This window comes from Meleagris gallopavo, chromosome 8, assembly GCF_905368555.1.
Source record: "Meleagris gallopavo chromosome 8, MGAL_WU_HG_1.1, whole genome shotgun sequence".
Classification (NCBI taxonomy): domain Eukaryota; kingdom Metazoa; phylum Chordata; class Aves; order Galliformes; family Phasianidae; genus Meleagris; species Meleagris gallopavo.
This window is the reverse complement of record NC_139411.1, coordinates 15,188,100-15,201,897: the sequence shown is the minus strand read 5'-3', so window position 1 is coordinate 15,201,897 and position 13,798 is coordinate 15,188,100. Positions and strand designations below refer to the sequence as shown.

The following is a 13,798-nucleotide window of genomic DNA, read 5'->3' as shown; positions in this document are numbered from 1 at the left end:
TCTTTTTTTTTTTTTTTTAAATTCCAGAAGGCATTAAGAAAGAAGGGGACAGAGACAAGCAATAGTTGAAGTCCTAATAACTGGAGGGGGGTACAACAACAACTCCATATCCTACTGAGTGAATGGAGCTTTTCTTCTTAGCTTATGCTTGTAGATCATGCTCACCTGGTGGCTTACTCCCTGATGGACAGTGTAAGTCAGGAGTCAGCAAAGGGATGAGCGACCACATTCTTGTTCAGGTTGGTTTGTCATTACTTTTCTTGCCATATTACTATTGCTACAGTAAAATGATCAGCAGGGAATGAAAGGAGTCTCTTATCAACTGTATACGTAAAACTGCTGAAAAACAACAGTAGTGGTATATTTGATCAAGGTGCTCATTAGATTAATACACTCTTAACACACTCTTTGTGTTTCTTTCTGATTTCCACTATCTGTACACTTCTGCTTTTGCAGTACTGTCATCAATTAAAAAAAAAAATGCAGTTTTTCAGGGATCAGATTTTATGTAGACTTGATCTATGATGCTACCTACAGAGAAGTTCTCTCGGAGCCTTTAAAACATCTTCTATCCTTCTGTACATGTTTTTACCAGTTCCCTGTATTCCCTGTACAAATTAGAAAGCAGTCAAGTAGTAAGTATCTTTCTAATTGATTGATTTTCCGAGGTTGTGAGTGAGTAAATGTTTTGGCTTCATGTTGCTGACCTTTCTTTGTTAAGGTTGGCATGTATACTCTGCTGGCTTGCTTTTTACTTATATTTATTTTTTTATTTGTTTCTTAACGTTTGTTTTCACAGTTCTCACCTGCTATACACACTTCCATTTCTGAAGTGACCTGATCTGGCTTCTATTAAAGTCATGGGCCCTTCTGATACCTTTCTGATGACTCAGTTTCCTATGCCAAAAAAAGAAAACATTAATACAAAACACAAAACAATTTTCAGGTAATGTCTTATGCTTAACATTTTCCTTGTCTTGAAAGCTAACTACTTACTGTCAAGTTCTTCCTTACTAAATGGTGAGGCAGGAAGATAAAGTTTATTTGCAACTCCGTTCCACTGCCAAATTGAGCTGTAAGGGTCAGGACCAAGTAATCAGTGTGTCTGGCTACATCAGGTAAGGACATCTTACATTTGGATCTAGACATAGCAGGTGATTTGTTTCTCCATTGCTGTAAGCAGTAAAAAAGAAGCACAGCAACAAAGAAGTCAGTGGGGATGGAAGAACAAATAATGAGAACACATAGCTGCTCTTTGCTGCCTTGATTGAAGGACTATTGTCAGTTAACAGCCCTGACATTTAGTAAGCCCCTTCCAACTTTGTTCCTAGTATCTTGACTTTTTTTTTTCCCAATGTTTGAATCCCTCTACTTGAATATTTACCACAGCCCTGAGGTAAATGTGTAAGAGAGAACCTGTAATGAATTAAGGAAGGAAGCTCTGTGTGTAATGGGGCAGCAGTACCATCGGTCCTGGGCTCTTCCTGTGGCAGTACGTAAAAAATACCTGTTTTGCTGATGCTACGTTTGTTTCTGAAGTGCCTGGTAAAGTGAGAGGTGAAAAGCTATTTTATAACTCTGCCACAACTGTGACTATTTAAATAATGTTTTGCTCTGTCTTGAATGTAAGGTTCTGTGCTATCACAGATTACTCATGGGCTGCTGGCCAAGGCCATGCAATGGCTGCACATCTGGACAGCAAGGACAGAGCAAAGCTCTGTTGCTGCAGCATAGCAGCTGGGAGTTACTGCAGTAGCTGGAAATAGTTCAAAATTCATCACTAGTGCAACCCAATAAGGGTGAGTATCCAACCACAGGTTCTCTGTGCTGTACTGGCTTCTGTGAGCCTCCAGTTGCACATACCAAGAAAGACATTTTTACTACACTGTTACAGCTGCAAAAGGACATTTCAATTATAATTAAAGCAAACACTGTTGTTGCCCTCTCAAATATCAGCTGTAAGAACCGGAATATGTTTTCCAGGGTTTTTCTTTATCTTTCTACCAGCTTACGATCCACGACATCACTCCAAATCATCACAAGGAAGAAAAATAAGTAGTACATTTATTGAATCCACTTACTACTACTTCTAGCCTTTATTCAGACACTTGTGCTCAGTTTTGAGAGCCAGGAATTTCTTCATTATCATTCAATGTGAATGATGCTATACATGATCCAGTGCAGGAAGTTGGGCTCTTCTCTCTAACAGGACTGAGAGAAGGGGTTCTAGTCTTTGTCCTCTTTTTTTGGCTGCACAAAATAACCCTTTCCAAGGGCACATGAAATAAAATACTATATTGCATACTATATACATTTACATACAACGGTAAATGCACCATTCAATCAGAAATACACAATACCTAAGGCTCAATGGAAAAGCTTGGTTGAAGCAACTTTTCTCCTCTGGTAGGTGAAAAGGAGCTTGTGACAGTTGTGGAAATTTCCATAACCTGTGTTCACATGGATCCTATCCCTCTCTGGAACTGCAGCAAGACAGGTCCATCTGTGCCCAGGAGGGAGGGACAACAGCCCACACAACTTCAGAAGCCCATGGCTCAGCAACAGAAAACATGTACAACCGTGATGGAGGATTTCCTCTGAGAAAAATTATCCAGCAACTGCAAGAGGAGGCACAGCACCGTAGTGTACTTAAATTATTGACTATGTGCAGAAATAGTAATCTAAACAAACAGCCCCCTTTGGATACAGGAAACCACATTCTTGCTTAAAATGCTAAGCCCTCCCTGTATATCTTAGTGGTATTTACTGTGGGTTGGGTTTTTTTATTTCTCCTTACAGGGGGATGCTGGACTGCCGGGGGATTAAACAGGCATGTAACGTATATTACCATATACATGGCAGAAGCCCTGCAGTTGTTGGATAGACAAAAAAATGTTGCTTTTTTTTTTTTTTTTTAAGTTAATCAGGCAGGGGGAACTGAACTGCCTGCTTTCAGCCTTATTTAACAGTACCTGAGCTTTGCCTCCCTCAGCTACTGTGCTCTGCTAACACAGGCCTCCAAAGTGCTCAAGGGGACTGACTTACCATTCCTTGGGTATCTTCCGAAATGGCTGAAGCCCCTAAGAGAAATACTTGCCATGCTGTTGTGTATGGCAACCTTTTCCCTAAGATAAGAAATTAATTTGGTGTTAGTGTCTGCAGCTTTGCCTTATTTCCCACTGCCCATGGACCAGAGCCGTTGGACACCGTATTGCACAAGCAAGGCTGCAGATAAGGACAGGCAATCTTATGCCTGTTACATCTGTCTCCAAGACGGTTCAGTCCCCAGCACACACACACACCATGGCACTGTAAGTAATGGTCATGGCCTCTGTACTCTAGAGGGGCAGGAAAGAGGTGTTCTTGTACCTTGCTGTTGCCAAATAATAGATTACTGGATAAAAGCTGAGGTTCACTGGAGTAGATTCCCCTTTTCTTAAGCTGTTCCTCTTTTCTGATCAGTGGGCTCTGTATCTTACCTCTCACACCTTTTTCTCTGGACTCAGAGGTGAAAGATATTAACCCTCCAACTCGTGCCTGTTTCATATACTGAGAAGAGTAACTTAAACATAAAGTGTTAACCGTGCTCTTGCTCCTGCTCAAAGTAGGACAGGCATTACAAATCCTTCCTGCAAGTAAGAGTCAAAGTGTGACACACCATTAATACTCCAGAATGAGATTTGCACTCCATGCCCTCGGACAGTGTCAGAAGCAGCGGCCCTTCCCAATGGTGGGGAAAGGCTCCACATGCACATTCTCTGCTACTGCTCATTTGTCCACTTGTTTTGGCTTGACAGGAGATGGCATCATAGCACATGTTGGAGCACCACACATCCCAGTGGCACTGGGAACAGGGAAGTCCCTCTCAACTCCAGCTGGAGTTCTGCAGTTCCTCTCGGAGCCAGGTTGGAAGGGGCTGTCCAAGTCTGTTCATCAGCTTGGATAATTCAATGTTGTGCTCCCGGTAGAAGTCTCTCAGGAACAGCCGTGACTGCATGGAAAAGACAGACTACATTAGCGTGAAAGATATTACCCTTACCGTGTTTCTATCAGTGGTCCTCAGGTCATTTCCTATCACTGGCAGTAGAAAAAATCCAGGTGGGTATGCTCATTGCATTCCGTGTGTATACAGCTCATCTGCTGCTGCTAACTAATTTGAGGAAGTTACTCACCGAGGAATCCATGTCAGGGTATTTTCTTCCTTTACTCTTTCCCAGGCATTTTGTCTTTCCTCCGTCTAACAGCTGGCACCAAAATCCTTTTGCTTCGTCAAATCTGAAAAGAACACTGATATTTAGAAGATATGGCCACATACCCAATTAGTAGCTGCAGAAACTTAATAGCTCCACAGGTATTTCCCAGTTCAATCCTTAATTTATTATCATGTTTGTTTGTTTGTTTTTATCTGAGCAATTCAGGTTGCTTTTTTGTTTTTGTTGTTTTTAGAATTTGATTGTGACCGCCTTCTGCAAGTAAGGCTTCCAAGTAATCTTACATTTCTTTAGATCTGCACACCCTGGGGTGTGCCACTCCTTTGGAAAACACCTGGAGGAGGAGGCTTAAATTGGTACTCCTATCCTTACTGTTAAAGGAAGAGCAATTGCAGGTGCCTACACACGTACACAGACGCACCTATTACCCTCAGCTAGCATAGGCTGAGATGGCAGAGAAGGTGTGAAAAGCCAGGTTTCAGCAACAAAGAAGAACATTCCAGATTTCCAGTGGGCTTGCCACTGAAGACTAATACCAACTCTGTCCACCTTCAGCTAGCACTTACTTAACCTATTCACACTGCACTGTGGAGAACATCGTAGTCATGGCTGACTGATGTTCTTCAACTTGGCAGCAAGGAGGTACTGCCTCTGCTAACACTTCCTCAGGACTCGGCTGTCAAGTCCACATCTTCTGTAATAATAGACTCATTATCTCAAAACTCGGTGCTGTGTCCCTAATCTCCATCAAGGTGAAGAGCAGCCTGTCATTCATTTTTATCCCAAATACTTTGCTTTCTGCCAGATTCAAGGTGTAACAGACATAAAACATAAGGAACTCTAATAGCTTCAGCACCTTTTCTGAAACCTCAAAGACCAAATGAAAAACACTGTAATTACTGCTGTGAGCAATTTCATGCCTCTCCACAACAGTGCCAAAAAACAGCCCTTCCCCCTTCATTTCATTGGACTAAGTTATGAGTCCAGTCTAGTATCTCATGCCATTCAGACACAGCCACCTGAAATTAATTTTAACATTTAGACATACCTCCAAAACTTGTGCAGTCCTTGTGGTCAGAGATAAGATACATTGTTCCAATCAAATGCTTATTGTATCACACTTGGCTAAGAAAGAAGCTTTCCAAAAATGACTTCCCTACCTCAGGGCCTGAGTGTAGTTGAAGAGTGGTGTAACTCCCAAGAACTTCTGGATGTTGTCCATTACAGAGGCAGGGTTGTGTCTCAGCTCCTGACCATCCACAATGAGAATCTGAAATGAAGTAATAGCAGCCAGCTTAGCCTCTGACAGCTTGTGCTGAGCTTTCCAGCTCTCAAAACTGTCCACTGCCTTCGTTCATGTGAGTGTAGGTTACTGGTATCTGCTTATTTTGGAACCACACAATAGAGGAGGATGTAGCAGACAGGTTACGATAAGGGCCGCGAGTACTACAGGACAGTAAATTCCAACAGAGTTTGTCTAATAACTTGTCTTTGTCCAGTCTTCCCTGTAAGCAATATTCAGGTCCAGCAATAGGATTATTTATAGATTGTCTTGTGTATCCTTTTTTCAGATGTCAATTGTTGAGTATTCTTCCGTAACTTAAGATTATTCAATGCAAAGTTAACACTACACAGAGTGGCCATGCAATGCAATTTTCTTTCCCTTTTTTAAAAAGTGACCTCCCAATCAGTGTCCCTGGCTTCATTATTCCTCACATCAGTGATCTCCAGGAATAGTAAGACAACGAGATTGAAGCCCAAGAATGTGATGGTATATTTTAAGTAGGTACATCAACGTTTGTTTGCCTATTCCAACTCCACAGACATGGAGGAACACAGTAACCAGCTCCTGCAATAGTTTTATGAAAGAGGCAGGCTGAGCTATTGATTTAATTCTTAATTCTCATGCAAAGACGACACAGGTTGCAGGATTAATACATAGCTTCTGGCTACACATCTTGCTGTCTTGAAGGATCTACTCACCACAACTTCTCCTTGCAATGTGGCACCAATCAATTACTCTTTCTGCTAATTATTCCATGACAAATAGCGAACTGCAGTAGTCTTACTCTGACAGTAACAGAGATATAGGTCTCTGATTTATTTTTCCTTCTCTCTAATTTTAGTCTTGGCAGATCTATCATGTGCAGTTACTGACTGCCAAAGCAGCAATCTCAAGAGACTAATGGGCATTGCAAGACTGCTGGAATACAGACTGTCTGAGGATAACTGCAGTATCAGAAAGAAATTGAAAAAATATTTTCTGAATCATAATGTCTTAGTTTATGAATGTCTTGGGAATTTTGAGACAGAAATGGTCTGCAGTGTATATTAACTGACCTTTTGCTAAGTTAAACCTCTGCAGGTTAAGACTTTACAACATGGAAACTAACAAGTGGCAGAGTCTAAGAGCTTCTCTTTAAAGCTATGAAACCACAGCAAGTGGATGAACACCAGCTGGGCCTGTAGGGGATCCCAGGGCTGCAGGCCTAGATGAAAGGAAGGGAGCGCTGATACTGCTGTTCTTCCTGAACCTCTCAAGCCTGTGGAGCTGTCTGAGAGATCACAGTATCATCTTGTGGTCATTTACATTTACAAATACAGTAAAGTGCAAAACTGAAGTATTTAAGCCTGATTTCTTATTGGCTTGCAGTAGGAAAAGTAAATGGTGGTTCCTGTTCCAAAAGATAAGAGAAAGGGACTGAGGGGAAGGGATCTGGGAAAAGAGAAGGAGCAGGGGCGGAAGAGACAGAGATTTGTTCTACGCTCCTCTACACTAAACCTAGAAAAGACTCCTTGAGACCAGTTCCTGCTTTGTCATCTTAGTTTCAGGCCAGACAGCAGTGTTCATCCCCTACACCCAGAAATTTTGCATGATCTCTTTCAAAGTCAGCACTGTCAAAGCATTATTAATCTATTTCACTCTGCAGCTACACCGCCTACCTGCCCAGAAGGGAAGTATGTTAGCCAGCGCTCTAGGTGAGTGGAATACCAGCCAGGGAGCAGGCACCGGCTTTGCAGGTTGCGCAGCTCCTGAGGGGCCTGGGATTTTGCAGAGATCACTTGGTAAAAGGTGTAATTGAGTGCCACAGGGTCATTGTGAGCTCGCTGGTGCTGAAAAACATAAGCTGAATTAAGGAGCAGGAAAACAAAATTCCTCCCTCCCCATGCCATCTCTCTGCAGACCCCACTGATTCAATACAAACAGCCACCACTGCCTTTGTACATAACTTTGTCCACGCTCCCCAGCCTGCATCATCTTTCCTGGCTTCCCTACGGAAATGGATGTGTGGCTTTCTGTCCCCAGGCTTTTCGCCTCACCCTACTGGCATATTTCTCACGTGCTCTTCCACAAAACAGTACAGAAAAGTTACCTGATACCATGAGTAGGCTCGGTCTGCAGGGTTGATCAGAACACTAATGATTTTGGCTCGAGGAAGCAGGGCTGCACCACGTTTTGGTACTACCTCTGTGTCAAAATAATTGGCACTCTTCTCAAACATGAAGTCTGTGCTGGCATTGGAGGGGATTGGAAAGAATTCCATGTACCTGCCAAATGGACAAGGACACTGGTGAGCAGAATGGCACAGAAAAGAAATGGCACACAGCAAAATGATATATTTGCTTCTCCTCAACAGAGGAGTAGCAGCATAATAGTGCCATAGTGGCTTGTATTCCCTGCCAGGTGGAAACGCTTCATCATAATTGCATACTTGTACAGGTAAAGGTGAGGGTGTGCATGTGGCCAAAGAGAAACTGCAGTCAATGTACGGCATGTAGTGATATTTCTGTAAATCTAAAGGGCCCAGAACAGCAGTCCTGGGACAGAGGTCCTCCCTTCTGCCCTGTATGTCTTAACTCAGAAACCACAAAGAGCTTTTAAACAAGCACACTGTTGCCTGTTTTGCTTGTCAAAGGAGAAGAAATCTCATGATAGCCATGGATTCAACAAAGACTCTCTAATTTGTAAAGCTCCATAACACCCTTAGGTATCTGCTGGTGAGCAGACATTAAGATCAAAATTATTTGTCCTACTTCTGCAAGCAAGCAGTTGGGTTAGGAGGCAAATAGAGAACATGTGCTGAGCAGTAGCAATGAAAACATACAGTCAAAAATGGAAAGCAACTAAGAGGGCTGAGATGGACATATAGGCACATTCAGGAGAAGACAATACAGGTGCAACTTATGACAGAAGAACACACGTCAGGATTCTTACCAGTCAATTCCTTTATGATAATTGGGTCCATTGAAAAACTGGATCTCCTCAAAAGTGGATGGACTTGGGAAGTTACTGGTGACAGCTGGATGCATGGTCAAGAAGAAATGCACAGCTGTTGTGCCTGCAACAGGAACAAGATAGCAGGAACTACTCACATAATGTTTGGCTGAATTAAAAGCTTTATCTACGCTGCAAAGCGCAGACCCCCAGTGGACACGCTCCTGCCGTACATGGCTAACCCACTCCTCACGCAGGCTACAACAGCAGAGACACCAAACACTTTGAGACTGAGCATGGCTCAACAGTTCAGTCCCCAACTCACGCAGCTGATTTAAGTCACTTTGGTAGCACACTGTCATCCATGTCGACTACACTGAGGCAGTTGGGCTGTTCCCACCCTTCTCCTCTCTGTAGTGCAGCCACACTGCTATGTGGCAGAGCTCATACCTGCCAACCAGAAGGTGACATGGGCACTGCAGGACAATATCACACATTCAGGGAGGAGATGCACTGGAGACATTAATTTCCTCAAATGGGAATTCAGCTAGAGATAGCATGGCTTCAATCTGCTGTGAATGTTTTCCCTTTACCCAGCCAAGCCTGATAATCCTGCTCTGCACCCAGCTGTAGGGCTTCCATGGGTCAATAAATCAGATGCCAGGACAAGGTTTTCTTACTGTGCGGTTGCAAGCAGCCTGGACCATGATCCAGGGGACCAATGCTGCACACACGCCAACAGAGCTTCACAGTGACACGAGCCAGAGACAACAGTTTGCCCAGGACAAGCCTCTTGCTGTAGGCCAGGACCACCATTTGCTGGGCTGCGCTGGTGCCTGCTGTTTCACTGCACTACAGAGGAAGCCAAGGTCTGAAGACCTGGCTTTGGCTGAAGAGATTTTGCTCTCTTCAGGCTAGAAGGGACTCCTCAGGACAGTACACACACATAGTCATGTCACTGCCAGCCACAATGCTCCAGCAGTTAAGAGGTGGTGACAGAGGTCAGACAAAAGAGGATCTCGGCCTCCTACTGACAGTGACATGGAGTATGCAGCGGGTACACAGATCTGTCACAATAAAGGCACCAGGGGACATTCACTGTAACCTTTGCTAAGCATGTGTTTAGTCCTGCTGACAGCTTATGTCTTGTGACAAACTAAGAAAGGTCTCTGAGCTTGGGTGGAAAAGCCAGAACACAACTCTGCAGGTAGGGTTTTTCCCTGCAAATAAGGACTAGTGCTAAGAAAGTGTCAAGGCTCGAAGCAACAGACTTGCCAGATTTTGTTTAGAACAAATTAGAGATTCTCTGAAATGTCCTCTGTGGACATTTGGCAGATTGTGTGAAGAGCAGCAATATAGATCTACAACATAGACCTTTCCAGCTCTCCTCTCTGGAGGAATGAGATGAAAGATGCAATCTATTTTTAGATAAAGTTTTCACATTACCAGTTTTCTGAGGTCCCACAATGAGGAACTTGGGGAGTCGATCACATGTTTTCTCTTTGGACCAGATATCCTTGTGCCTCTTATCATCACAGGGATTCTGCAGCGTAAGTGATGGGATTAAGCATTAGCACAGGAGCTAATGAAAAGGGGAGGGGAAGCTGGAAGGCAGTCCTCTAGGGAAGATGCTATTAGCATATGAGGAACACTTCACAGCCACACTGCTGCTCTGCCAAGCAGCGAGTTAGATAAAAACAGGAGGGAACATTTTTCAGAAGACCAGTGCAACCCAGAAGCCAAAGTCCCTCTTAGAGTGTTAACCACAGGACTTGCCCTGTGTAGCCACACTGGGCTGGGCCACCACGATAGTACAGCTAAGCATCTGTGAACTGCTGGCTGGCAGACAACTCTATCACCTTCAGTTAATTTAATCTGCTCATTATCAGGCAGTGAGCTGCTGCTCTGGGATAAAATGGAATAAACATGTTTTTATTTAATGAACATGAATTCTGTGGTGTGAAATTACTTTAAGATTAATCACGTTAACATGCCTGCAAGCTCTTCCAGCAACAAACAGGGTTATTCCTCATACACTTAGCATTTCACAGCACTTTGCTCTATCGAAGCTTTTTAATGACCCAAATGTCTACAGCCCTCCTTCCAGTCATTTTCACCAGCCATCCCTGTCCCTAAGCTCACACCATTACCCCCATCCCTTCCACTTTGTAATTTGCCCCTTGCAGCCTGAAGCTACAAAGGTTAAACCTAAAACCTTCATGCATTACCACTCTGTGCTCTGGATCAGCAGTTCCTCTGCTTTAAATATGGAACATGGCTCTAGGAAAACCAGTAGGAGCGATTAAAACAGTTTTCTCACCTGCCACAAGGGATTCTTCTCCTGAGGAAAGATTTCGAAGTATTTCTTTGCAAGCTGGACTGGGGGCAGTGTCTGCAGGCGAAGGTTGGTCCAGCACTGCACAAACTTGACCAGGCTCTCAAAAGTGTATAGTCCCAGGCGGTCATTCCCATAGTTAGACAGGTGGGTCATGAAGATGCTGATCTGAAAATGAGGACATGGGAAACTGCTGAATCAGGTAACAGTATTGTTTCCTCCTGACTTGACTGTCAAGGAAGAGGCTGTTCGCAACTCAAACTGCCCTGGCGGTCTGGGTTGACAAACATGCATCTGCCAGTGTACAGCAAGCACTGCACTGATGAAAAACAAAAGAAATTTAGTGCTTGCAGACCAGCAGAAACCAGGGAGAGGAAGGACATGCATTTCTCAGCAACCCCTGGGAATGCTGGTAGAGGCTGAGCCGTGCCTGTGAGTCCAGAATAAGCTCAAAATCCCACTCTAGTGGCTCTGGGACACTGAGGGGAAACAAAGGTTAATCAGCCACCCTCTCCTAGTCTAAAACTTCCAAAGCCCGTTTTATCATAGAATTATATCATAGAATGACCTGGATTAAAAAGGACCATAATGATCATCTAGTTTCAACCCCCCTGCTATTTGCAGGGTCACCTGGAAGAATGGGAGCTTCCCTGCCTCTCTCCAAGCACCCACTGCTGAACCCTGATGGTGCCAGGTGATATCAGCAGGCAGCAAAACACTGCACTGGCAGTGAGCAGGAGTAGCCTTCCCTCTCACAGTAGGGAAAAGAAGGAAGGAGGATACAGATGGCACTGGATGAATACATTTGCTGGCAGTCCAGATGCCTGAATTCAGTCTTCTACACAGTGGCACATTGAATGGTCTTAGTGCAACTAAGGTACTTCTGGTACTTTGTGCCAAACCTTCCCCAAGGCACTGAAAATTAATGTAATCCTACCCTACCTTTGAATAGGCAACAGCAAACAGTGGTAGCATTACCACACAAAGAAACTGAGCAGAGTTAAAGATTTATCACATTTGCCTGCCTGTTAATCTTTCACTTCTGGTTTCCCACTGAGCTGATGGAGCAGCCCTGCCAGGCAAGTTCTGGCACCTGCACTTCAAGTGTTTGCACTTGGTGCTGCTGCGTAAAAAGGATGTGCTGCAGGATCGATCAGAGAGTAGGTGATCAATGGCTCGATGTCTGGATAGAGATGGGTGACGAGTGGTGTCCTTCACAGGTCAGTGCTGGGACCGATACTCGTTAGTATCATTATCAGTGACATTGACAGTGGGGTTGAGTTTGAGTGCACCCTCAGCAAGTTTGCCGGTGAGACCAAGCTGTGGTGTGCAGTGGGCACACCAGAGGGACGGGATGCCATTAAGAGGCACTGGACAGACTTGAGGAGTGGGCCCAGGAGAACCTCAGGAGGTACAACAAATCCAAGTGCAAGATCTTGCACCTAGGTTGAGGCAACCCACATTATCAATAAGGCTGAGGGATGAAAGGATGGAGCACAGCCCTACTGAAAAGGAGCTGTGGATACTGGCAGATAGTAAACTGGACATGAGCCACCAATGATCCCTCACAGCCCAGAAAGCCAACCATATCCTGGGCTGCATCAAAAGAAGCATGGCCAGCAGGGAGACGGAGCTGATCCTGCCCCTCTACTCTGCACTGGTGAGGCCTCACCTGGAGTACTGCATCCAGATGTGGAGTCCTCAGCGCAGGAGAGAATGAATCTGTTGGAGTACATCCAGAGGAGGGCCACAAAAATGATCAAAGGGATGGAACACCTCTCCTATAAGGACAGGCTGAGAGAGCTGGGGCTGTTCTGTCTGGAGAAGAGAAGGCTGTGATGTGACCCGAGAGCGGCCTTTTAGTATCTAAAGGGGAGCTACAGGAAAGAAAGGGCCAGACTCTTCAGCAGAGTCTGTGCTGACAGAACAAGGGGAAATGGCTTCAAGCTTAAAGAGGGTAGATTTAGGTTGGATATAGGGAAAAAATCTTTTACCGTGGGAGTGGTGAAGCACTGAACAGGTTGCCCAGAGGTGCGGTTGATGCCCCATCTCTGGAGACTGTCAAAGCGACATTGGATCAAGCCCGGGGCAACCTAATCAAGCTGTGCATATCCCTGTTCATTGCAGGCAAGTTGGGACTAGATGACCTTTAAAGGTCCCTTCCAATTCTAAGGATTCTATTATTCTTCGATTCTAAATACAACACAGCAAAACACAGAAAGATCTGAGCCACATTGTGGAGAAAATCAGAAGGCAAAAGGATGTATGCCATGTTGTCTTTTGCCCATTTCTGACAAACACCAGGAGGATGGCGTTACACCAAAAGGTGGCTCATCCCTTTGATTTGCTGGTAAAATACTTAGAGAAAAAGTTTGCTGCAAAAAGTGGCTTTCTCACTGGCATAATCCAAGCAGGGAGGACACAGGTCACTATTTGGGACACTTGCAGGGTTTCCAGAATAAAAAAATGGTTTGCATGTGACCAATGTTAGCAACCATGTCTCAAGACTAACTGTATTCAGTAGAATATTTATGCCAACCATGCTCACACAAGCAATGCAGCAATTTGCAGAATCTCCAGCAACGTGGTTTACAAGAAGATAAGACACGCCCAACCATTTCCCTGTGTTTCTGAGTGTGCAGTCGTACCCTGTAACATATGCACTGGTAAACAAGGCTTGGAAGCTTGCAGTGCATTGCCACAGCTACCGGTAGCAAAACAGCTCCATGTACTACTTCTGACATAACCTACATTCAATTTCTGTTTCTTTCTCTCCCCCATCCACAATCAGTAACACACAGGACTAGCTCAATGGTCACACAGCCCTCCTCTCTCACTCCCTTCCACAATAACAACGGCATGGAAATGATCAGAAAGATGTCCTTTGCTTCTGGGAAACTGACTGGGCACAAGGCAGCCTGTCCATTAAACATCAACAACTATTCTCTTTACTGACATCAAACCTTGTTCACTAGTCAGAAGATCAAACATCATCTGTTTGCACTGTGGAGTTAATCACATGCACACAGGCTTGGA

The 13,798-nt window shown here is 44.4% G+C and overlaps 2 protein-coding genes across 11 annotated transcripts in view; one reads left to right on the top strand and one right to left on the bottom strand.

Annotated features, from left to right (window-relative positions):
• ZSWIM8 (zinc finger SWIM-type containing 8) overlaps positions 1–6,840 on the top strand; it is a 73,073-nt gene extending 66,233 nt beyond the window's left edge. For 2 of the 3 annotated variants that reach the window (XR_014884879.1, XR_014884877.1), the window contains 3 exons: positions 142–239; positions 800–4,098; positions 4,218–6,840. The gene's annotated coding sequence lies outside the window, so the exon portion shown is untranslated. Of the gene's footprint in view, positions 1–141; positions 4,099–4,217 lie in introns of all 3 variants that reach the window. The other variant, XR_014884878.1, reaches the window with a different exon arrangement.
• Positions 2,047–13,798, bottom strand: part of NDST2 (N-deacetylase and N-sulfotransferase 2) — a 130,076-nt gene continuing 118,324 nt past the window's right edge. For all 8 annotated transcript variants that reach the window (XM_085229866.1, XM_085229870.1, XM_085229868.1 and 5 more), the window contains 8 exons: positions 10,748–10,930; positions 9,874–9,970; positions 8,428–8,551; positions 7,586–7,760; positions 7,155–7,325; positions 5,372–5,481; positions 4,173–4,275; positions 2,047–3,991 (listed from right to left, as the gene is read on the bottom strand). In XM_085229866.1, the coding sequence (XP_085085992.1) occupies positions 3,866–3,991; positions 4,173–4,275; positions 5,372–5,481; positions 7,155–7,325; positions 7,586–7,760; positions 8,428–8,551; positions 9,874–9,970; positions 10,748–10,930 (1,089 nt within the window). In that variant the 3' untranslated portion in view covers positions 2,047–3,865. The remainder of the gene's footprint in view (positions 3,992–4,172; positions 4,276–5,371; positions 5,482–7,154; positions 7,326–7,585; positions 7,761–8,427; positions 8,552–9,873; positions 9,971–10,747; positions 10,931–13,798) is intronic.